The sequence below is a fragment of the Pseudonaja textilis genome, chromosome Z (genome assembly GCF_049901715.1).
Source record: "Pseudonaja textilis isolate UNSWEBS1 chromosome Z, rPseTex1.2, whole genome shotgun sequence".
Taxonomy (NCBI): domain Eukaryota; kingdom Metazoa; phylum Chordata; class Lepidosauria; order Squamata; family Elapidae; genus Pseudonaja; species Pseudonaja textilis.
In genome coordinates this window covers 50,625,947-50,653,052 of record NC_142008.1, presented here as the reverse complement: position 1 = coordinate 50,653,052, position 27,106 = coordinate 50,625,947, and the positions used below count along the sequence as shown (strand labels likewise).

The 27,106-nt window shown below is 35.3% G+C and overlaps 1 protein-coding gene across 1 annotated transcript in view; it reads left to right on the top strand.

Moving 5' to 3' along the window:
* Nucleotides 1-27,106, top strand: part of TRIM71 (tripartite motif containing 71) — a 112,710-nt gene that overhangs the window by 76,272 nt on the left and 9,332 nt on the right. The window contains exon 3 of the mRNA XM_026717786.2: nt 1,696-1,830. Within this exon, the coding sequence (XP_026573571.1) occupies nt 1,696-1,830 (135 nt within the window). The remainder of the gene's footprint in view (nt 1-1,695; nt 1,831-27,106) is intronic.

Below are 27,106 nucleotides of genomic sequence, written 5' to 3'. Positions count from 1 at the left end.
TGCTGGGTCAGTTAAATTAAATTAAACTAAAAATTTTAGGAGGTTCTTTTGCTAAGCTTATGGGCATTTTTCCTGGTCTGGAATGTCATAGAGGCATTATTTCTTGGATTGTTGGTATTCTGTCAGGTTTTGAATCTTTCAAAAAAAGCACTCCCCCCAAAAGCACCCCTACATCTTTCTGAAAAATCCTCAAAAAAAAAATCTGAAAAATCTTTCTGAAGATTTTAAAGACAAAGAATGTTAAGAAAAAAATGTATCAGAAAGATAAAAAAGGAAGTGCCATACTGGTAAACTATTGTTTAAAAAACTCAGGCTGCTAGTAAAATTTTCTTTGTTAAAATTTTGTTGTTATTGACTTCTGGTGGCGCTTCTGTCAAAGACGGACCAGAGACCACGATCATGCGTGACTTTGATCTGTGCTTACCCTGTTGGAAGGGTCCCTACGGGACCAGATCCATCTGACCCACCTCGGAGGGGTGGGGGAAGAGTGGGAGATCACCAGCTGCATTGAGACTGTCTTACAGTCTAAAGCTTGATACATTAGGCTAAAGGGGAAATGTTATTGACCCATAACTTCCTATTATTTTTAGGTTATTAGATACCTAATGTACAATGTATGTTCATGAAAATCATTTGACATTGTGGAGGAAAGAACATATGTCTTTTGATCTTCTCTTCATAAATCACAGCTGTATCAACATTGTTTTTTACCAAAATATTAAAAGCAATTTTTTCATGGTGGTTTTCAGTTATTGAAGGGCAAAATGCCTGTGGGTATATTCAAACAGTCCAGAAAATATGCTGGTAGTTGATAAGATGCAACAATGCTGGAAAGAAAGACATTTCGAAATGTTTTCAACGTGTGCTGGTCATGTTTAAATGAGATCATCAATTATTTTATTGAATGCATTAAGAAATTGGGAAGGCTGAATTTGTATTCATGACTCTTCTACTTTAAGTCTTACTGCCACTGAAAGGGAGCACAGAAGAGAGAGCACACAGAAATTAATTGGGGAGAACTGCAAGGTATATATGGAAGAACACACTCAAATTTCTGAATGGCTGGATTTAATCTACTGTAAAATCTGGTAGGATGCAGGCAGAGGCTGGCCCAAGCTATTGTGATAAATACAGATATTTCTAGTAGTTCATTGACTGAATCGAATGAGGAAAACTGGTGGAGATATGATTTGATATTCAAGTACAAAGATTCTCCTTTTCACACTTGATGTGGTAATTGTACATACTGTGAATGAATTAAAAGAAGCAAGGTCTAATATATGTGAATGGAGATTCCTGTGTAGTAAAATCAGAGTTCATGGCAGGAGAAAGTATATGCATTATTTGAGCAAGAGATACGATCTGGGGAAACAGACCATTTTGGATAAATCACTTGCTGAGAAAAATAGTATATTTTACCAATTCCTAATTCACACTGTGCTCTGATGCTAATAATGGAAGTGTTCAATCAGCCATTACCAGCTCACTTTCAAAGACTGATTATATTGGTCAAGGTTTGAACATGCTCTAAGTACCCTATATTTCTACTTGATAGATTCAATTATTTTGTGCTTCAGTTCTATTTTTTTTAAATGAACTACTTAATAAAGGCTCTGTCTTCTATTGTACAATTAATTGACTGAAAAGTATTTATTTTTTCTGTCTGTCTGTCTTTCTTTTTTCTTTTTGTTATAGCTGAGTATTGAGCAAGCGCAAGCTGTAGCAGAACAAGTTGAGATGAAGGCAAAAATGGTACAATCTGAAGTGAAGGCTGTGACTTCCAGGCACAAGAAAGCTTTAGAAGAAAGAGAATGTGAGCTGCTATGGAAGGTAAAAAGAGAATGCAATATGTTTAGGAACTGCACTGGCATACCCTCTATGTTTCTTTAAAATTATCTATGGAAAGAAAGTTGTTTATAAAAGATGATAATTTTGTAATATCCTGAATTAATTTTGTTTGTTTGTCTTCATAAACAAAAGTTGTTGTAATGGGGAATCCATTAAAACAAAATTCTTTTGACTTCATTTTTACAAAAAAGGAATGAATTCCTGCTTGGAACAGAAGTCTAAACAGATCCAGCTGGAATTGTATGGCTTAGTAGGAAGAGTAAGTGAAAGTGACTACATCCCACAGTTTGAGAAATGTCTAAACTTATCTCTGTATGGATTTTTTTTTTTTAAATGGCACCAGTTAAATCTTGAATTGTCTAATTGGCAAATATCTTGTTGAGAGTCTTGCTGGTCACTTGCTATCATTATTTATTATTATTATTGCTGCTGACTGGTGCTTTATAACAGCCATTTGTTTGCCCATTTATACAATGGCTTTTGCTGCAATAGTTGTTTAGGGCTGGCTGGTTAAAAGCTCTGCCCAATTGAAAAGAATTGTTCTTATAAATTGTTTTCTTGTAGGGTCTACGTTTTTGAACTAGAATGCTATATTAACAACAAGTGAGCATATTGGGGTTAGGTCTTTATTTAGATAGATTTTTTGAGATGGGGTTTAGAAAACAAGCCTGATTGAGATTAAGAAAATTTAGTTAGGAATCAGGTATTTTCAGGGGAAAATGCAACTGACGTTGAAGTCCTAAGGTATGGGGAGTTACTCTAATACAGCTAAAGCAGGCTGTTCCAGCTTTGGAAGCCATATTGAGATTCAATGCTCCCACGCTGCTATAAGCCTAAGAAAGAGGGAGGGGGGATTCAACTGAGTATCTCTTAAGTAGACAAAATTAAATTCTTTTGCTAGTTCAAGGTCATTGAGTATGGCACAGAATGAAATAAGAACCTTACTTTAGGATGGATAGTGATTGGGCCTTGTGATGTGATGAAGGACAAGGGGGGATGGATCTGTAGTTTTGAATATTGCAAGGAAGCCCAAAACTTTCAGATTCAGGATTCCACAGATGTACTATTTACTATCCAAATAAAGCAATCTTTTAGACATGTCTGTCTTGGAGTTATTGCCTGGAAAGGATGGTTGCTGGAATGCTGACAGCAGGTAGGGTTACTTCTTCAAAGCCAGCCATCAACCTATTTTAGGCACCGAAGTAATTTCTCAAAGTCTTTCCTTCTGCAATTTATGGCTAATACAATCATCTTCTTGGAGGATTGTATTCAGGTTGGAAAAGCTGATTTGGTTACGTAATAGAGACTTCATTAGATGATCTGGGTAATATAATCTAAGCCAAGATTTGAAGGGTAGGGCAAGGTGCTGCCCTCATTGCTAAAGATTCTATTCCTCTTCCAAATCATGATGCAACAAACCACAATTTCATCAGGCTACAGAACTATGTGAGTGTATCTGGAATTCAGATATCATTTATTTGTGTACCAGGCACCTCACAGTCCAACATTATCTGTACCTGAGTTGTCTTGAATCCAACTTTGGAATCTCTAAGTTGGTATATGGAAACTTCAACATCTGGGCTGTGACCAATCTCTTGGATTGTCTCACATGTTTATAGCTACCATAGACCTGTCACAATTGACAGGGTGCTTGGCTGAGGTAAAGTTATTGTCTATGTCTACTAAACATAGTTCTCATTTGGTTAGAACTGGTTGGGAAATGTTTTATTAAATATGTTCTACTCTTGCCACATGCTGTAATACCATCTTCATAAAGAGGTAATAGTGCACTCCCTATTAAAAATACATTTTTGAACCTTCCCTATTGAAAAAGTACAGGTGAGGGCTTCCGGGTGGTGACGTTGAGGCAGTGAGAGGCAAAGAAGAATGGACTCAATTCTCCAAACCTTTTTCTTAGTGTTAGGAAGACCCCCAGTGGGGTACATGGATCCTGAAGAGACACATGATGTTGTGGAGAAACTCGAAGAGCAGAGCGGTGGAGGGCGACTGCCCCTGAGACAAAGAAAAACCCTTGGAGCCTAATGCACAAGAGGCTGCCATCCCTCAATGGCGACCCCAAGTCTCGATAGCCCAGCTGAAAGAAGGAAGTAAACTTTAAAATAACAGATTGTGGCATTGACTGGACTTGGTGGTGCAATGATTGTGTGCAACAAACAGAGATTGCTTCAAAAGAAGGTTTGTAATTTGCAGAGGGTGAGAGAGGCAGGAGAAAGCCGATCAGGGCTCCAGAAAAGCAGCGAATGGGTGGTGGTGAGGAATATAGAAACCAAAACTCAACAAACAGACAAGAGACTGTAAGGGATGGACAGGAGAGTAACAGAGATGAACAGAGATCTGGAAGATTCGATCATCCATCTCGAAATGGAACATGCAGCATTTTATTTGAGTTGGTAGAGGAACTAAACACCTTTTATGCCCGGTTTGAGATGAATCAACTGGAAGTGGAGTTACCATCAACACTACCATTGTTGACCGAGCATTGTGCTCCTCTTGTTGTGAAGGAGCATGATGTTAGGTGTATAATGAAAGTGGTAAACTCTAGAAAAGCTGCAGGACCTGATAACATTCCTGGTTGCATAGTAAAAGAATGTGCGGATCAGTTAGCCGGGGTGTGGACTGAGATTTTCAATCGTTCTCTGCTACAGTCTATTGTTCCAACTTGTCTGAAGGCTTCTATTATTGTTCCAGTACCCAAGAAGTCACCTGCAAATGCTTTAAATGACTTCAGGCCGGTGGCATTGACTTCTGTGATAATGAAGTGCTTCGAGCAGTTAGTTCGGAAATATATTATTTCTTGCCTTCCTGTTACCTTTGACAATTATCAGTTTGCTTATAGAACAAACAGATCTACTGAGGATGCTGTCAATACTGTTCTTCATACTGCCCTATCTCACTTGGAGAAAAAAGGAACGTACGTCAGAATATTATTTGTTGATTTTAGTTCTGCTTTCAACACAATATTACCCCACAGATTGATGTCCAAGCTTAAAGATCTGAAGCTACCGGACTCCATATGTTGGTGGATTCTGAATTTTTTATCACATCGTTCACAAAGGGTTAGGATGAATGAACATATCTCTTCTGTGGAGATCCTCAATACCGGCACTCCTCAGGGCTGTGTATTGAGTCCACTTTTATTCACTATTTATACGTCTGATTGCACTTCTATTCATCTGAGCAATAAGATCATTAAGTTTGCAGATGATACAACGTTGGTGGGGCTCATTTCTGATAATGATGAGTCTGCGTACAGGGAGGAAGTTCATCAGCTGTCCCTCTGGTGCAAAGTAAACAATCTTATTTTCAATATAAATAAGACGAAGGAATTCATAGTGGATTACAGGAAGAGCAGTTCGGATATCCAGCCGTTGTATATCGATGGTGTTTTGGTAGAACAGGTGGCAGAATGTAAGTTTTTAGGTATCACCCTGAAACAAGATCTAACATGGGGGGCAAATACTTTAGCCCTAGAAAAAAAGGCTCATCAACGACTATATTTTTTAAGACTTTTAAGATCACAACAACTGCCAGAGAGTCTGTTGGTTGCCTTTTATCGAAGCTCTATAGAGAGCATTTTATCTTATTGCCTTTGTGTGTGGTTTAGGAGTTGCACAGAGGCGGAGAAAAGGGCACTCCAAAGAGTGATAAAAAGGGCACAAAAGATCAGCGGATGTCCTCTTCCCTCATTGGAGGATTTGTATAACATGGGATGTAGAAGGAAGATACAAAAGATATTGAGAGACCCTTCGCATCCAGGCCACTCATTGTTTGAGATCCTACCATCAGGAAGACGATATAGAGTGCTGAAAGCCAGGACAAGTAGATTTAAACATAGCTTTTACCCAAGTGCTGTGATCAGGTTAAATGCAGAGTTATGAATCTGGTGGTCTTAACATATATATATATCCTGGTTGTACAGTTTTTAACTGTTATTTGTTTTAATTTGTTTTACATTGTTATTTGTATATGTCTTTTGGTGTTGTTCAGTTGTATGTTGTGGAAGAGCACCTTATTTTGTTGTTCTCAGGTTTCTGAGTACAATGACAATAAATTTATCTATCTATCCAAAATGTATTGGAATCCAAAGATGAAGATCTAGGAGCCATAATGTCCCACCTAATAGCAGAGGCATTGCAAAGTATAGTAAAAGGATTGGATGAGGTCTTTCGAATCCATGAAAACTACGCCAGACAAAACAAACTGCCAAGGGAGGTCCACATTAGGTTCGCCAGGAAAAATGTAAGTGATATTGTATATAGAATTACAAAGGATGAGCCGATGGTGTACAAAGAAAAAGAGATCATGACCTTGAAACAAATCCCGAGGTGGGTGAGAGAGCTGAGGAAGGACTACAGATCTCTGGCGATACTCCTGAATAAAGGAAACATCTGGTTCCGATGGCTGGTTCCTGAAGGAATGCTGATGACGTGGCAAGAAAGAAGAGTAAAAATTGACATCATTGAAAAGGCACAAGAATTTTATGACCAGCTGATAGAAATAGAGGAGGGGAGTAGCAAAGAAGAGTTGGAAAGTAAGAGTCAGGAAGACCAACAAGAAGACCAACAAGAGGGAATACAGGAAATGGATCAAGAAGAGAGAGCAAAGAAAAGAGAGAATACCCAAGGAGAGAAGGATTAAGAGTAAGACTCCAAAGAGAAGCAAGAACCAATAGAAGATATAGGTAGACTCAGAATCAACAATGGAAGAAGAGATTAAACTACTTAAATAAACATCAACGGATTAAACTCCCAGATTTAGAGAAAACAAATATTAACTAAATTAACTAAACAAAATGCTGACATTATATGCCTACAGGAGATACATATCCAAAAACAACACAAAAAATACTTAGAATATCCCAAGTTAGATGTATTATTTACAGCATTGGCAGATCAAAAGGAAAGGGGGTTAGCAATTTATATAAAAAAGGGATAAATGCAAAACAAATTTATGCAGATGAACAAGGCAGAATTTTAATGATACAAATCAACTTACATCAAAAACAATTACTATTGGTGGGGATATATGCCCCTATCGATAACCAGAATAAGTTTTATAAAAGATTATATGATAAAATAATTAGTGTAGGTGAAGAAAATATTTTCTTAGTAGGGGACTTCAATGCCATTGTTGATGTTAAAAAAGATTTATATTAGTACAGAAGAGACTAGGAAAAAAAAAAAGAGAATTCTACCAAAAACTTTCTTTGATTTAACAGAAGAGACCAACTTGGAAGACATATGGAGGAAGAGAAATCCAAATGAGAAGAAATTCACATTTTATTCTAATACACAAAAATCCTGATCCAGACTTGATATGGTGTGGGCGAATGGGGCAATTGAGAAAGACATTAGTGATGTAGAAATAATGCCCAACATACGGGCCGACCATAGCCCGGTAAAAATTACATGGAAAGCACAAAATAAAAGGAAAAGGAGATGGATACAAAACCCACAAATAACAAAAGAAAAAGAATATATTCAAAGAATTAAAATGAATTAGAAATATTTTTAAGGTTAACCTAAAACAGCATACTAGTTTACAAAATTTATGGGACACCACAAAGGCCTTCATGAGAGGTATAGCAATAGCTTATATAGCTAAGAAAAATAAAGAAAAATGGAAGAAACAGAACGAATTACAAGAAAAGGTTAAATTTTTTTAATATGAGCTCCAAAAAGATCCCAAAAATAGGGAAGCTAAGAAAGAATTAGGGATGATTAGACATGAATTAAATTTGATAGATATTGAGGGAAATGTACACAACTTAAAAACTGTCAAACACAATTTTTTTTGAATCAGCAAATAAACCAGAAAGGTGGTTGTCCCATAAATTAAAAATAGAGAAAGAAAAAAATATTAATTCAGCAACTTAAGGATGAGGAAGGGACAGTGTACTGCCAGATGGAAGAGAAAAAGAGAATTGCACAAAGGTATTTTGGCGAGCTTTGTAAGCAAGAAGAAATTGTGGAAGAAAACATTAGACACTACTTGGAGGGAAACAGTCTGAACCCAATCCCTGAAGAAAACAGAAATGCTCAACAAAGAAATATCACTGGTAGAGCTACAAAAGGCAATACAAAAAAATAATAATAAAATACCAGGTCCAGATGGTCTACCTGGCGAACTCTATAAAAATTTATCCAAAATATTTGAACCAATGCTACTAGAACTATATAATGAGGCATTAATGCAAGCTAGACTCCCAAGGTCTGAGGCATACATCTCCTTAATTTCAAAAAATGGCACCAATCAACAACTAATAGGCCAATCTCATTGCTAAGTATGGATTATAAGATATTCATGACAATATTGGCGGAAAGAATGAAACCAATTCTGACTGAACTTATACATACAGACCAGAATGGTTTCTTGACAAATAGACAAATCAAAAACAATATTAGAACAGTACTAAATTTGATTGAATATTACAAAGCGCACCCAGAAAAACAGGCAGCCTTAATCTTCCTAGATGCGCAAAAAGCATTTGATAATCTCAATTGGAAATTCATGTTACATGAACTTCAAAAGTTGAACTTTGGCACCAATGTAGAAAAACATTATAAGAAATATATTCAAATCAAAAAGCGAGTATATTACTAAATGGAGATCGCACGGAAGATTTTGAAATTGCAAAAGGAGTGAGACAAGCCTGTCCATTATCGTCACTGCTATTTATCTTGTCTTTAGAAGTGTTGCTAGCTGCAACCAGACAAAACGCAGAGATTCACGGAATTAAAATTAGAAATGAGGAATATAAAGTTCAGGCATTTGCCAATTTGGTATTTATAGTGGAAGATCCAATGAATTTGGGACCAATATTGTTGCAACAAATAGAAAAATTTGGGGGAAGTGGCTGGATTCAAAATAAATAAAAACAAAACTAAGATGATAGTCACAAACTGTACAACGAAACAAAGTAGAATTAGAAAACATAATGGGACTGCAGATAGTAAAAAAGGTGAAATACCTGGGAATTTGGCTATCACCCAGATGTTCATCACTAAAGGAGGATAATTATGTTAAATTGATTAAGCAAATTAGGAAAGAATTGGAATTATGGGCCAAATTGAAACTGTCTCTATTAGGAAGAATAGCAACGCTTAAAATGAATACTTTACCAAAACTAATATATTTATTCCAAATGATCCCAATTAAATTAGGATTTTTTTGAATAGAACTAAATAAAATGACATCCAAGTTTGTCTGGTTGAGCAAGAGGCTGCATATTAAAATGAAACTATTACAAGATGACAGGAGCAGAGGTAGTCTTGGATTACTAGAATGGGAGCTCTACTATCAGGCAGCAGTGCTGAATTGGGTCAAGGACTGGGTCAAATTAAGAGACAAGAGAATTTTAACATTAGAAGGACATGACCTTCTGATAGGTTGGCATGCATTTTTGTGGGAAAACAAAAGTAATGTACATAGCAACAGGTGAAACTCAAAAAATTAGAATATCATGCAAAAATTCATTTATTTCAGTAATGCAACTTAAAAAGTGAAACTAATATATGAGATAGACTCATTACATGCAAAGCAAGATAGTTCAAGCCATGATTTGTCATAATTTTGATGATAATGGCTTACAGCTCATGAAAACCCCAAATCCACAATCTCAGAAAATTAGAATACTACATGCAATCAATAAAACAAGGATTGTACATAGAACAATATTGGACCTCAGAAAAGTATAAGCATGCATATGTACTCAGTACTTGGTTTGGGCCCCTTTTGCAGCAATTACTGCCTCAATGTGGTGTGGCATGGAAGCTATCAGCCTGTGGATTGTGTAAGCCATAATCATCTCAATTATGACAAATCATGGCTTGAACTATCTTGTTTTGCATGTAATGAATCTATCTCATATATTTCACCTTTTAAGTTGCATTACTAAAATAAAAGAACTTTTGCACGATATTTTAATTTTTTGAGTTTCACCTGTATTTTAATCAGCATTTAATAAGGTGATCACGACAGGGAAAAATATCAAAAGCAAACATATGGAAATCCCACAATGGCTGTCAGCCATGGAGGGCATAATCCATCCAAATAGATTAGACTTAAGGAAAATGGTAAGCTATGAGGAATTATTAGATAGTCAAGGAAAATTAAAATCAAATCAAGAACTAAAGGAAAATGGAATCATAATTAATTATTTGCAAATCCAAAATAAATATAAAAAAAGATTTAAAAGATTTTGGCTTTGACAAAGGGCAGAATCAATTAGATAAAATCTTAATGGGATAAAATCTTAATGGGACCGGAACAAAAATTTATAACTAAAATATATAAATATTTATTAGACTTCAAAATGGAAGAGGACACAGTCAAAGGTACAATGATTGCATGGGCACAGAATTTTGGATATACTATAGAATTAGGGGAATGGGAGAAAATATGGAATGTAAATTATAAGCTAACTGTATCCCCAGCATACAAAGAAAATCTGTATAAAATGTTTTACAGATGGTATTTAGCCCCAACGAGAATGGCAAAAATTTATCCTAACACAAGCCCCAAATGTTGGAAATGTAAAAAAGTTGACAGTACATTTTATCACATGTGGTGGTTATGCCCCGAGACCGGGACATACTGGATCCAAATTAAAAACTTCCTCCTAGGAATCATAAAAGATTACTAAAAGGAGTAAAATATTTATTGTTACATATTACAACAGCCGCCAGAATAGCCTTTGCGCAGGTATGGAAAACCCCAAATATCCCTAATGAAGAATTAATAATACATAAAGTAATGGAAAGCGCTGAGATGAATATGTTAACACTGAAACAGAAAGAGATGACTCTGAATTTTTTTTAATTTGGAATAATTGGTATAAATGGTTAACAAACAGAACAAAAAGATAAGACAAGAAATTTAACTGGAATAATCCTTAAGAGAGTAAAATATAAATTTGTAAATTATACAAAGATATAAGAATAGTAATTATAGTTAAAATTATTATTTAATATTAGCTAAATGTAATATAATGTATTATGATATTTAAACCTAGAACCTGTATAGATGTCAAGAACGCTGTTGGAACTATATTTTATGATGTAATAAAAGAAAATAAATTAAAAATATATTTAAAAAATAGTAACTTATGATTAGAGATCTAGAAAGTAATTTTTTCCATTAGTCCATATTATATTTATATATTTATATCTTATATTTATATAGTCATATATATTTCCTAATTTAAAATAGTAATAAAGGGGGAATGTGTTGATGAACTAGGGACAATAGTGATGATTTGAGTGTCTTATAATATATATTATATATAATCCATATATCTTCTAAGACTTTGCAAGTGAAGACTTTATTAATTAATTTAAAATCCTATAGGGTTGTTAAGGATCTTGTATAGAAAAAGTGTGGCCCATAAGAGTTATAATATACAGCTATACAACACTTTTAATTTAAGTATTTAGAAGTATATAAATTAAATCTATTTGATTAAAAGATAGAAGTGAGGTGTACTATAAGCAATACTGATAATTAATTGATTCCATAATAGGATATACTAAAAGAGAAATCTTAAATCGAGGAACAAACTTATAGGAACCCAGAAAAGGATAAACTTAGGGTACAGTACTAAAACTCTGGTGAATGTTGAGTTGGGACAACATATATAGTATTTTAGAGAAACAGAGTGAAATATTAAAAGAAATGAAGAGTATCACCACTATGACTGGGAAAGTTGGGAAAAAGGCAACACCTATGTCAACACTCTCAATGGCAGCTGCTTCACCCTTAACACAAAAAACGATTGAAGGGATGGCTCACGACAGAGAAGCAGAGCACAGCTCCAAATACCCCAAATACACAAACTACGCTATTAATGATACAAGAAACAATGATAAAGCTTCAGGAAAAGATGATGAAAAATCATAATGAAATGAATACTGAAATAAATGAAGTTAAAGAAGAAATGAGAAAATTAAAATGTGAAATGAAATCTGATATATTCAAATTAGATGAAAAAGTTGGCTCAATACAGCAAGCATTAGAAAAAAATGAACGTACAATAAAAGATGTGGAAAAACAAACAGAACAAACATAGAAAAAATTAGAATTGGTTGATCAAAAAATAAAAACAATAAACAAAGAAATGGAAGACTCTCTTATCCACTTAGAGATGGACCATGCAGCTTCATATCTTAGGTTCCAGAATGTTTTGGAAACAAAGGAAGAAAATTTAGAACTAGTGATGGCCAAAATTCTACCAGAACCATTACAGTGAGACAAAAATGTAATATTGACCGAAATGGATGACTTCTGTCGAGTGAGCATGAATTATGCCAGATGGCATAAATTACCAAGAAGTGCACATACAGTTCACAAGGAAAAAGATTCAGGATATAATTTATAGGATGACGAGATGAGCCAATTGTGTACAAGGGGAAAGAGATACAGACATTAAAACAGGTCCTGAGGAGAGTGAGGGAGCAAAGACAGGATTATAGATTTTTGGCTACACAGCTTACTAAACAGGATATTCTGTTCAGGTGGCTAGTCCCAGCAGGGATGCTAGTCATATGGGAGGAAAAAAAATTCAAGATTGACATGTTAGAGAAGGCACAAGTTTTCTACAACCAGCTAGTAGGACCAAAGCAGCAAAGAAGGCCTTGAATCAAACAGTCAGGAAGAATGGGAACAACAACAAGGAAATAAAAAAGGAGACCAGGGGACGGAAAAAGAACAAGAAAACCTAAAGGCAATAGCAAGAACTCAAAGAGACACAAGAGCCAATAGAAGACAAAGATTAAGAGACAACTAAGAGGATGGGAGAAGAAATCAAATTATTTTCAATCAACATAAATGGATTAAATTCGACAACGAAGAGGAAGAGAACCTTCGCAAAACTAATTAAACAAAAAGTAGATATTGTATGTTTGCAAGAGACACATATTCAAAAAATGGATGAAAACTATTTAGAATGCCCTAGATTAGGAATATTGTATACAGCTTCAGACAAAAAAAAAGGAATAGTGGTATATGCTAAGGAGGAAATAAAATCGAAGTTAATTTTTGCGGATCCCAAAGGAAGAATATTGATGATGGAAATGTGGATAGCTCAAAAACCAGTTTTGTTAGTAGTAATGTAAGCACCCAATGAAAGTCAACAAGAGTTTTATAAAAAATTACACAATAAAATTATTGAATTGGAACAAAGAAATATATGCATCATAGGAGATTATAATGCAATAGTAGATTACAAAAAAGACTACAGTAATGAAAAGAAAATTGGGAACAAAAGAAGAGTATTATTACCAAGAACAGGTTTTGAAATGATTGCAAAACTCAACCTATTAGATGTTTGGAGACAACTGAATTCAGATAAAAGACAAATTATTTTTTATTCCAATCCACATCAATCATGATCCTGCATTGGCATGGTCTGGATGGACAGAGAAATAGGAAGAGAAGCGGAGGACATCGAAATACTACCAAACATTTGGGCAGACCACAACCCACTTAAAATAACTTGGAGAGGTTGGAAAAAAATATGAAGATGGACTTTAACTACACAAATATTAAAAGATAAAGAATTCATTCTGAAACTTAAATAAGAATTAGCACTATTTTTTAATGAAAATACTAGGCAACATACATTGACACAAAATCTTTGGGACACCATGAAGGCTTACATATGCAGAATCATAATATCTTATACAGCTAAAAAGAATAAAGAGAGGTGGACTCAACATAATACCTTACAGGAAGAAATTAAAAATTTAGAATTTCAGTTGCAAAAAACACTATAAAATACTAAAATTAGAGAAAAACTGAAAAAACTGAAACATAAATTTAACATATTAGAACAGGAAGAAATGGTGAAAAACCTAAAAGCAGCCAAACAACCCTTTTTCAAGCAAGCAAATAAACCAGAAGATGGCTTGCATATAGACTTAAAAAGAAATGGAAAAGAAAGAATATATCAACTACAGCAGGGGTCCCCAACCACCGGGCTGCGGACGTGCACGGCCATGGATCATTTGGTACCGGGCCGCAAAGAAAATAAAAATAAAATAAAAATGGCGGCTTTCTTCGCTTTCGGTGAATGCTGCTGGGATCAGGGATCAAGGACACAAATGAAAGAAGAGGAAGGAGGAAGCAACCAAAGCCTGTCCTGCTGTCCGGCTCAGCGGCTTCGGTTTCCTCCTGCCTCTTTCCTCTCTCAGTCACTCTCTCGCTCCTCCACCAGCCCAGGAAGAAACTGCTTCAAAGAAGCCGGCAGGGTGGCTTTTCCTGTCGGCGCAGCTCCTCCAGTGCCCGTTCACCCCCACTCCGCCACCCGCGGTTCAATCCAGTGGAGCGTTCTGCCTGCCTGCCTGCCTTCGTTTCTGGTTGTTTTGTAGTAGCTTTGGCTGAGAAAAATAACTACTCGCCTCTTTTACTCAGCCGAAGCTGCTCCAAAACAACCAGAAACGAAGGCAGGCAGGCAGAACGGAGCACTGGATTGAACCGCGGGTGGTGGGGTGGGGGTGAACGGGCGCTTTGGAGGAGCTGCGCTGGCAGGAAAAGCCACCCTGCTGGCTTCTTTGAAGCAGTTTCTTCCTGGGCTGGTGGAGGAGCGAGAGAGCGACTGAGAGAGGAACGAGGCAGACACCTGAGGGATAAGGCTGAGGGAGGGAGGGAGACACCTGAGGGATGAGGCTGAGGGAGGCAGGGCCGAGAGCCATCCTGCAGGGACTTGTCCTGAGCCGCGGGCCGCCGCCGCCCAGCGCTCAGTTTTGAAGGCTCTCCTCAGCCCGGCGCAGTTCCTGAATCTGCAGCTGAAACCCTCCGTTTTAAATGTCCCAATAGAAGAGAATATTTGTCACTCAGGGTTGCAATGAGGAGGCATTGGCGCTCCCTGAACTTGGTGGTTTGCTGGCAGACGTTTATTACCCGACTAGGTAACAACATCAGATGTTATCTAGTCAGATAATGAAACATCTGCAAGCAAACCACCAAACTCGACTCCTCCCCTCCCCCCTCCTTGAAAATGTGTCTCCCCTTCCCCCCCCGTCCTTGAAAAGGTGTTTCTGCGTGAAACTGGTCCCTGGTACAAAAAAGGTTGGGGACCACTGAACTACAGGATTAGAACGGAGAATAGCAACATATAATAGATGGGGAAAAATTGCACAACAATATTTTGAAGATTTGTACAAATGTGAGGAAGTAGATGAGGAAAAGATAAGAGAGTATTTGGAAGAGGAAGGGAGTCCATTAATAGCAGAAGACCTAAAGGAAAACCTTTGTAAAGAAATAACTATGTCAGAATTGAAGCAAGCAATTAAAAATCAGAAAAACAATAAAACTCCAGGGCCAGATGGGATTTCCAGGAGAATTATAGAATATGATGGATGAACAAATAGTATCATTGATGTTAGATTTATATAATGAAGTCTTGATAGAAACCAAAATGCTGGGCTCATGGAGGGAAACATATATCTCGCTAATCCCAAAGGAGGGCACAGATAATAGATTAATCCAAAATTACAGACCGATATCATTATTGAATGTCGATTATAAAATTTTCACAACTATAATAGCAAACAGATTGAAATATCCACTCTGACCAAAATGGATTCTTGCTGTTTAGACAAATCAGAAATAACATAAGGGCAGTGCTAGACATCCTAGAATACTATGAGGCACACCCAGAGAAACAAGTGGCCCTTGTTTTTCTGGACACCCGGAAGGCAGTTGATAATTTAAATTGGAAATTTATGATACAAATTCAAATTATGAAATTAAGAAATAAATTTGAGAACATAATAAAAACAATATATTCTACCCAGAAAGCAAATATCATATTAAATGGTGAAAATATCCAGTTTTAAAATAAGAAAAAGGAGTAAGGCAAGGTTGTCCTCTGTCACCACTGATTTTTATCTTGTCGCTAGAGAGTGTCCTAAGATGAATTAGACAGAATCCAGGGATAAAAGGAACTAAAGTCAAAAAGGAAGAATATAAATTGCAAGTCTTTGCGGATGACCTGGTATTTATCATAGAGGACCCCATAGAGACAGGGAAGGAGATAATTAGAGAATTGGAAAGATACAGGGAAAAGTCCGGCCTCAAAATTAATAGACAAAAACCTAAACTTTTAACTAAAAATTTGACGGAATTACAGAAAATAGAATTATAAAGAGTAATGGGACTGCAAATAACAAAGAAAATTAAATATTTAGGTATTTGGTTGACCGCAAGCTGTATAACAATAAAAGAGAATAATTATACTAAATTTATACAACAGACAAAGAAAGGTTTAGAATTATGGGCCAAATTACAGCTATCACTCTTAGGAAGAATAGCAGCAATAATGACTATCCTACCTAAATTCTTATATCTATTTCAAACGATCCCCATTAAATTAGAGAATTTTTTTTCAATAAGATGAATAAAATTAAGGCAAAATTTATATGGCTAAGGAAAAAACCTAGAATAAGAAAGAAAGCACTACAAAATTATAAAAGCAGAGGTGGCTTTGTACTCCCAAACTGGGAGATGTATTATAAAGCGACAGTGTTAATTTGGACTAAGGAATGGATTAATTTAAATAATAAGTGAATATTAAGTTTAGAGGGACATCACCTGCAAAAAGGATGGCACTCCTTTTTGTAGGATACAGGAACCAAAAGACAATCATATTTCCATAGACATTTGATTAGAGATTCCCTTATACAAAATTGGATTAAAATAAGAAGGAGACATTATATGAAAAATCCAATTTGGTTATCTATTATGGAAGCTATGATACATCCTAACAATCTGGACCTATGCAAAATGACAAAATATAAAGAGGTTTTAGTTGCACAAGGGAAGTTAAAATTGAATCAGGATCTCCCAAAACAAGGGATATGTATTGATTGGTGGGCATATCTCCAGTTACAAAGCAGATATAAAAATATATAAAAGATTTTGAAATATATTCAGAATTTCAACAATTGGATAAAATTTTATTAGGCCCGAATGAAAAAAAATTACAAAAATTTATAAACTTTTGTTAGAGGTTGAATTAGAAGAAGTTGTTAAGGGATGTATGATACCTTGGGCTAAAACATAGGACATAATATAAATTTGACAGATTGGGAAAGTATTTGGAACAAAAACTATAAATTAACAAAATCGGCATCATACAAAGAGAATATTTATAAGATGTTCCATAAGATGGTATCTGCCCCCAGTGAGATTGGTGAAGATATACCCCAACATGAGTCCATCATGTTGGAAATGTAGAAAGAAAGAGGGTACTTTCTATCATATGTGGTGGTCTTGTCCTGAGGCCCAGAAATACTGGCTTAAAATTAAATATTGGCTGCAAGAAATTCTTAAGGATCAAATACAATTGGAACCAGAATTCTTGTTAGGGATATTTAAAAAGAAATATGGAAAAAACATAAAATGTATTACATATTTTAATGGCTGCCAGAATAGCTTACGCTCAATGCTGGAAGCACAACTGTATTCCCCCAGATGAATTGATTATTCAAAAAATTATGATGTGCTGAAATGGACAAACTGACCTTAATGTTACAAGAGAAAGATGAGTCTGAATATTACAAAATCTGGGGAACATGGTATAATTGGATTGAATTATGACAGATGGAAAATGAAGGAATTTAAGATAAGGAATTTATAGATTAAATGTGTATATTTGCATAAATTATATATATTTGTAAATATGCACAAAAGATAGAAATGCATGAGATTGATGTCACAGAGCTGTTAATGTAATGATTATCTAGTTGTTTTTGAAAGGCTAATAAAGTTTATTTTAGAAAGTACAGGTGCTTGTAAAAGTAGTGACTGATGAATAATTCCATCTGCTTTTGGTTGGCACAGATAATGTCAGGATAGTGACTAAACTTCCTTCAGGTTTCCTTAGGAATATGTGACATAAATCTCACTCAACTTCAATAACTATCCATTGTTTTTTGAAGTAAATCCCAAAGTGTTTATTTCAACATCTTTTACAGCTTGGTTTTTTGATTATCTAAAACAGGGGTGTCAAACTCAAGGCCCAGGGGGTGGATTTGACTGATGGGGCCACCCTGGAAGTAGCAAAGGATTGGCCCACGGTGCCTCCCAAGCTCCATTTTTGCTGGCAGAAGGTTGCTGTGATGACCCGTAGTCTCTCAAAATAACCCAAACCCAAAACATACATTAAAGTCCGGTAATGCTTTCAACTTAACTTCACTGTTTTATTAGGCACAGTTTAAAGTCACAAAAGTAAATAATGAGGCAAAAGGAAACCAAAACAAACTGCATTGACGAGAGATCCAAAGCAAGCCAAAATAATTAATTATACATTCCGGGAAGATAATGGGGAGAGTCCGTGGGAAGAACGCCAACAAAGATAAACCTCTTTCAAAGGAAACACTAAACTTGGACTCCAGCAATTCTGACTACGCAGTTACAAACTTATATACATAGCTCCCAGCTGCAGGCCACAAGGAGGATCGTGGTAATCTCCTGAGTAGATCTCGCTTTTCCCTGATCCTCTCCTCTCTACATGCCCTAGGATGGATAGAAGATGGGTCTGTATCCTCTTCTGATTGCTCAGCTGGCCTCTGCCCTTCCCCAGCCTCCTGCACCACCTCTGGAACCACATTCCCACTCCCTGTTGGCTGTTCCTCCTCTTCCTCAAAGTCAGTTTCCACCAGGGGCATGACAGTTTCAGGCAGCTGTTGCCTCCAAAAGCTGAGTTCAGAAACCCATTTTCACTGGCAGAACATTTGGGCCACCACAGGCACCTCCTACATGAGTGATGTTGAATTGGCCACCTCACACACCCTGAGGTCAAACACAACCTTGATCCAACCCTTAATGAAATTGAGTTTGACACACCTGATCTGAAGGAATGACTTCCACAGATAACAGATAATCAGAGTTGGAAGGGACCTTTTAGGTCATCTAGTCCACCCCCCACCCAAGCAGGATACCCTACATCATTTTTAACAGATGGCAGTCCAATTTCTTCTTGAAAGAAGAAATGAGTGATGGCGCTCCCACAACTTCTGAGGGCAAGGTGTTCCATTGGTTGGTTGTTCTCACTGTCAGAAAGTTTCTCCTTATTTCCATGTTAAATCTCTCCTTGTTCAGTTTCCATCCATTATTCCTTGTCTGGCATACAGGTGCTTTAGAAAATAACTTGACCCCTTCCTCTGTGTGGCAGCCCCTCAAATATTGGAAAACTGCAGGGAGAGGGCAGAGCTTGCGCCGCAGCAGTACAGCATGCGATCTTTAAGCTCTAAAATCGCTGCTGATATCTCCATTGCAGGACGGTTCCAACGGACCTAAACTGTCCCGTAGAGATGGTGATAGAGGAGGGCACATCCTGTCGATCCCAGGGACATCGCAAAGTCCCTGGTAGATCCAGGAGCCCTTTTTTCCCGCGGTGGAGAGGCAGCCATTAAAGCTGCCCAAGTTGGGACAGCTCTGGAATGGAAGAAAGCTGGAAAGAAAGTGGGTCAGTTTGGTGAGATAATTTTCTACTTATTTTTTTTCTGGAGAGAACACCCTAAAAGACCTAAAAATTAAATTTAAAAGTGAAGATAAAAGTGCTCAAGCAGCAAGATTAAGCACAAATTAAACCTGAAGGTTTTTTTCTTTTTATTGGAACTTTGAATTTTGTTAAAACTTTTTAACTTTTAAACTGGATTGGTCTTTCCTTTTTAATTTTAATTTTTTCCCTTCAAAATAACTCTCTGGAAAAGTTTTTTATTCTCTTGTTTTTTCTTTTTAATAATTTTAGATTATTGATATATCTTTTTATTCCTGATTTTAATATTAGAGGGGAAGGGAAAGGAAAGGGAAATAAGTAGCGCTGCCACCTGAAGGATTGGATACATTGTTTTTCTTTCTTTCTTGTTAATACATTTGCTGTTACATTCAAGGACTCTGTGCCTTTCATTGAAAAGATAGTGGGAAGAGCATGTAGATTGTTTGCAGGTGCTCTTCTATGGAACTACTGATAGCTGGAATCTGGATTTGAAATTGAAGAAAGAAGATAGAAGTGACCTTGAAAAGAGAACTGGAAATTTTGTTTTTTGATTTAGTAAAGAGCCTTGAACATATAGTGGCAGTGCTTTGCTTGTTGACAGAATTGCATTTTCTCTTTCCTTTATTTTCTATTCCCCACCTCAGTTGGATTTTTATATTTGGACTCAAGTCCTTTGATGCAAGAATAAGACTACTTCCCCCCACCCCTTTGTTTTATGTCTTTGGCAAGGGTAATATACAGATTTCTGTCTTTTAAAATCTTTTCTTAATTTTTTTATTTTTTCATCCTTTTTCCATTTTTTTTCCTTTTTTCCTACATAATTGGGACCAATTGGATTAAGGTATTCAAGTGCCTGAAGATTTTTCCCTTCCCTTTTTTATTTTTAATTATTTTTTTATTTTTACTGGAGTGGCAATTGGCTGCTCTTGCTTTTTCTTTTCAGTTTTTCTATTGTACTTTAAGATGAGCAGAAAAATACCAGCCTCAGCTTCTTCAATCCCGACTTTTTCTTCCTCACCATTTGGAGGACAATGATCAATACAGATGATGTTACAACAAGAGAAGGAGAAAGAAGTGACACTGTAGATGACTATGCAAGGAATTCAAAAGATACAAGTAAAAACAGATAATATTGAAAAGAGAACGGAGAATATTGAGCAAAGAATGGAAAAGATGGATGAAAAAATAGAAAATATTCAACGGATGATGTTGCAATACGAGGACAGAATTAAGAAAATTGAAGAACAAGATGTACAAAGAGATAAGAAGATTGGAGATATGGATACCCGATTGAATGAAGTGGAAAGAGATAAGGGCAGATCTCTGCAATCATTGGGATGGGAAATTGATAAATCAGAATTCTATCTTATATTTCATAATATAGAAGAAGAAAAGGGTGAAAACCTTGCTGAAATGATGTCAGAAATCCTGGCAGAAGCATTAGAGGTAACTAAAGAGAAGATGATGGATGGAATGGACAAAGTTTCATGTTTATATAAGATATGTAATGAGAAATAAACTGCCAAGAGAAGTTCATATCAGATTTACTAAGAAAATAATAAAATCCCAAATACTGCAGGCAGCAAGAGAAAAAACACTGAAGTACAATAATAAAGAAACAGTGGTACTGAAACAGGTACCGAGAAGAGTGAGAGAGATAGGAAGAGAATATTTATTTTTGACCAAAGATTTGCTTAAGAGAGGAATAAATTACAGATGGCTGATACCCGAAGGTCTCATGTTTATCTGGCAGGAACAAAGACACAGAATTGATACAGTTGAAAAAGCGGAGTTATTCTATCTGGAATATTTTAGAGGAAGGGAGGAAGATACAAGAAAAGAAGAGTTGTTAATTGAATTTCAAGTGGAATATACAGCAGTAATTGAAAAAGAGGAAGGAGCCGTAGGTGGTGTACCCAGAGAACAATGAGAACCAAGATCTACTAGAGCAACAAATCCTTCTTACAAAGTCTAAAATGGATGAGAAAAAATTGATTACAGTTAATATAAATGGGCTTAATTCAGCTATTAAAAGAAAAAAAGTATTTCATAAGTTAGAGAATTTAAAATTTGATATAATCTGCCTACAAGAAGTACATATTAAAAAACAACATGATTATATATTGAAACAACAAAAATTAGGGAAATTATTTACGGCGTTAACACATTGTAAAAAGAGAGGAGTGGTGTTATATATTAGAGATACAATCCCTGCAGAACAAATATATACAGATGATGATGGAAGGATTTTGATGGTGGAGATAACGGACAATAATCTAAAGACACTTTTAATAGCAATTTATGCTCCAAATAATAATCAAGAAGATTTTTACAGGAAATTACATAAGAAAATAATTGAACTGGATTTTAGTGGAATAATAAATAACAAATTGGATTATAAAACACAAAAAACAGCAAAGAAAACTAGAATAACATTGCCAAAATCCTTCTTTTGAATGGTAGATGAAAGGGACCAGACAAGGCTGTCCACTGTCGCCTCTGTTGTTTGTGTTAACACTGGAAGTAATGAATAGGAACATCAGAGAAGAAAAATAAATTAAAAGGAATGAAAATTTAAGAAGAAAAATATAAATTACAAGCTTTTGCAGATGACCTGGTATTTATATTAGAGGATCCATTGGAGTCTGCACCTAAACTGATAGAAAAGATAGAAGAGTATGGGAAAGTAGCAGGTTTGAAAATAAATAAAGATAAAACAAAGATTTTAGCAAAGAACATGCTAGTAAGACGAAAGAAAGAATTGGAGGAAGTTTTATTCATCCTGATCAAAATGGATTTCTGCTGAAGAGACAGATTAAAGATAACATGAGAATAATTTTATATGCACTGGAATACTATGAGGCACATCCTGAAAAACAAATGGCTCTGATGTTTATAGATGCACAAAACACCTTTGCTAATGTGAATTGGCATTTTATGCTGTTACAATTGAACCAAATGGGCTTTGGTAAAAATTTACTCAAGCCATCGAAATGATATATCATAAACAAACTGCAAAAGGTTATGATAAATGGAGACTTAACACCAAGATGTAGCACACTTAAGGAGGACAATTATCTCAAACTTAAACAACAGATTGCGACAGATTTGATAAAATGGGAAAATTTTACAATTATTACTGATTGGGAGAATATCTCACAATTAAGATGAACATTATTGCCCAGAATCTTATACTTATTCCAGACAATTCCAATCAGATTAAGGGAAATAATTTTTTGAAGATTTAAACAAAATAGTGCTAAATACATTTGGCAGGGGAAGAAAGCGAGAATAAAACTTAAATTGTTACAAGATGCAAGAATGAGAGGAGGATTTGCTTTGCCTGTTGGGAATTATACTACCAAGCGACAAGTCTGATAGTGTGGGTAAAGGAGGGTGGTAACATTAAGGAACAATAGACTTTTGAATTTAGGACATGACCTGCTGTTAGGGGTGGCATGCCTTCCTCTGGTATAAGTGTTCAAAATGTAGGGTATTTTAGAAGACATTATATTCAGAAGTATTGTTTCTAAACTGGGAGAAGATCAAAAAGCAATATTATTTAAAAATTCGCCTATGGTTATCTATCTACTATTGAAGCTTTTTCCTATCCAATAATATAGCAAAAAGGAACAAACAGTTAGATAAGGTGAGACATTGAACGAAAGGGTAAACTTAAACCTCATGCAAGCATTGGATGAATAAGGTGTAAAATGAATTAAGCCTTCATTTCCGGTAAATACAATCTAGATTTGATAAAGATGTTAAAACAGAAGGTATCTTTTGACAAGTCGACTGATTTAGACAACATTCAGACACAGCACTGATGAAAAGCAATCAAAAAATCCTACGACATTTGGCCCAGGCTTAACAGATAAATGAATGCCAAAGAATCAATGATTATGCGGGAAAAAATTTGATATGGGATTGATTTAGAGGAAAATGGCAAAATCAGGGACTCAAAATTATAAAATGAGGTACAATTGTATATACAGAAAATGTCCAGTATAAGATGCTTCCTGACAGGGTGGCACTTACCCTGGGGAGAGAATTCACAGGATGTTCAAGAATAATTGGATAAATGTTGGAAATGTCATCAGATACCTGGTCCATATTACCACATGTGGTGTGACATGCTTGGATGCAAAAAGATATTAGACTATAATCCACATATGGTTGGAAAAATGACAAAACAACACAGACTTTAAACCTGAGATATTTTTATTGGGAATTATGCCAGTGTAAAGAATTGAAATATTTTATTGTAAATGTGCTTTAACAGCGGTTGTGAATTGTGTTTGCTAAGAATTAGAAAAATGAAAAATACTACTATGCAGGAGGAAATATTAAGAAAAATCAAGTGAACTGTGCCGGAATGAGTAAATTGACATTTGAAACTAGAGAATGTTATGAAATAATTCTTATATGATATGGGATTTATTTATCAATGGTTAGATAAAAGAAATGGTAAAGAAACAGATTAGTAAGCCTCTACAACAAAGTTAATAGACTGATAAAGAATACTTATATAAAATATATAACCAGCATTGATGAATGTTATAAGATTAAATCTACAATGAAAATGTAGTATCTCGAGCAAAAATGATGGAAAAATAGTCAAATTTAATGTTTAATAATTGATATTATAGAAGCCTATAGACTGTAAAAAAATAACTTGTGAGACAAATTTATATATTGAAGCAACAAAAATTAGGAAATTATTTACGGCAAGTTAACACATTGTATGTGTTATTATTAGAGATACAATCCCTGCAGAACAAATATATACAGATGATGATGGAAGGATTTTGATGGTGGAGATACTCGGACAATAATCTAAAGACACTTTTAATAGAGCAATTTATGCTCCAAATAATAATGAAAGAAAGAATTGGAGGAAGTTTTATTCATCCTGATCAAAATGGATTTCTGCTGAAGAGACAGATTAAAGATAACATGAGAATAATTTTATATGCACTGGAATACTATGAGGCACATCCTGAAAAACAAATGGCTCTGATGTTTATAGATGCACAAAACACCTTTGCTAATGTGAATTGGCATTTTATGCTGTTACAATTGAACCAAATGGGCTTTGGTAAAAAATTTACTCAAGCCATCGAAATGATATATCATAAACAAACTGCAAAGGTTATGATAAATGGAGACTTAACACCAAGATGTAGCACACTTAAGGAGGACAATTATCTCAAACTTAAACAACAGATTGCGACAGATTTGATAAAATGGGAAAATTTACAATTATTACTGATTGGGAGAATATCTACAATTAAGATGAACGTATTGCCCAGAATCTTATACTTATTCCAGACAATTCCAATCAGATTAAGGGAAATAATTTTTTGAAGATTTAAACAAAATAGTGCTAAAATACATTTGGCAGGGGAAGAAAGCGAGAATAAAACTTAAATTGTTACAAGATGCAAGAATGAGAGGAGGATTTGCTTTGCCCTATTGGGAATTATACTACCAAGCGACAAGTCTGATGTGGGTAAAGGAGTGGGTAACATTAAGGAACAATAGACTTTTGAATTTAGGACATGACCTGCTGTTAGGGTGGCATGCCTTCCTCTGGTATAAGGGAACTAAAATGCAGGGGTATTTTAGAAGACATTATATTCGAGAAGTATTGTTTCTAAACTGGGAGAAGATCAAAAAGCAATATTATTTAAAAATTCCGCTATGGTTATCTACTATTGAAGCTTTTTCCTATCCAATAATATATAAAAAGGAACAAACAGTTAGATATGGTGAGATATTGAACGAAAAGGGTAAACTTAAATCTATGCAAGCATTGGATGAACAAGGTGTAAAAATGAATTGGTTTTCATATTTGCAAATACAATCTAGATTTGATAAAGATGTTAAAACAGAAGGTATCTTTGACAAGTTGACTGATTTAGATAACATTTTGACAGGTACTGATGAAAAAGTAATCAAAAAACTTTATGGACATTTGCTCGAGTTTAAATTAGAGGAAGAACAAGTAAAAGAAACAATGATTATGTGGGGGAAAAAATTTGGATATGGGATTGATTTAGATAAATGGCAAAAATTGTGGTCTCAAAATTATAAAATGACAGTGTCAATTGCATATACAGAAAATTTGTATAAGATGTTTTACAGGTGGCACTTACCCCTGGGGAGAATTGCGAGGATGTTCAAGAATAAATTGGATAAATGTTGGAAATGTCATCAGATACCTGGTTCATATTACCACATGTGGTGGACATGCTTGGATGCAAAAAGATATTAGACTATAATCCACATATGGTTGGAAAAAATGACAAAACAACACATAGACTTTAAACCTGAGATATTTTTATTGGGAATTATGCCAGTGTAAAGAATTGAAATATTTTATTGTAAATGTTTTAACAGCGGCTAGAATTGTATTTGCTAAGAATTAGAAAAATGAAAAAATACCTATGCAGGAGGAAATTATTAAGAAAATCATGAACTGTGCCGAAATGAGTAAATTGACATTTGAAATTAGAGAACAAGAGGATAAATAATTTTATATGATATGGGATTTATTTTATCAATGGTTAGATAAAAAGAAATGGTAAAGAAATAGATTAGTAAGCCTTACAATAAAAGTTAATAGACTGATAAAGAATACGATATAAAATATATAACCATTGGATGAATGTATAAGATTAAATCATAATGAAAATTAGAATATCTCGTATAAAATGATGGAAAAATAGTCAAATTAATGTTTAATAATTGATATTATAGAAGCACAAGCTAGACTGATAAGGTGAGAATTTATATAACTTGTGAGTAATCGTAAAAAAGGATAGCACAAAAGATTGTAACCAACTGACACACTGTATGTATATAATTGAAAGTGGGCTTTATGTTTTTGTTGTAAAAAATAAAAACTTTGGGGAAAAAAATATTGGAAGACTTATCATGTCTCCCCCTGGTCCTTCTTTTTACTAGACTAGCCAAGCCCAGTTCCTGTAACCGTTCTTCATGTTTTAGTCTCCAGTCCCCTAATGATCCTGGTTGCTCTTCTTTGTACTTTTTCTAGAGTCTCAACATCTTTTTTGTAATGTGAACAGAACTGGATTTGTAATGTGAACAGAACTCTAGATGTGGTCTTACTAAGTCTTTATAGAGTGGTATTAGTACCTCCCTTGATCTTGATTGTATTCCTCTGTTAATACAATTTAGGATTGCATTAACTTTTTTGGCTGCTGCTGCACATTGCTGGCTCATATTTAGCTGGTTGTCAACTAAGATTCCAAGATCCCTCTCACAGTTACTGCTATTGAGCCTGGTTTCACCCAGTCTATATGTGTACTTTTGGTTTTTCTTGTCTAAGTGTAGGACTTTTCTCTACATTGAATTTCATTTTGTTAGATACAGCCCAGTGTTCTAGTCTGTCAAGATCCATCTGGATCTTGAGCCTATCTTCTTGAGTGTTAGCTATTCCTGCCAGCTTTGTATCATCTGCAAATTTGGTAAGTTCCCCTTCTATTCCCTCATCTAAGTCGTTAATGAAATGTTGAAGAGTACTGGACCTAAGACCTTGTGGCACCCCACTGCTTACTTCCCCCCCATGTAGACTTTTAGACCTGTTAAGAACTACTCGTTGAGTACAGTACATTATCATCTGGAAGTACGGTACATTATCATCTGGAAACTCCATTCATATAACAAGATCTACTTTGGGTGCCCCCAAAAAACACTTGGCTAGAAACAACC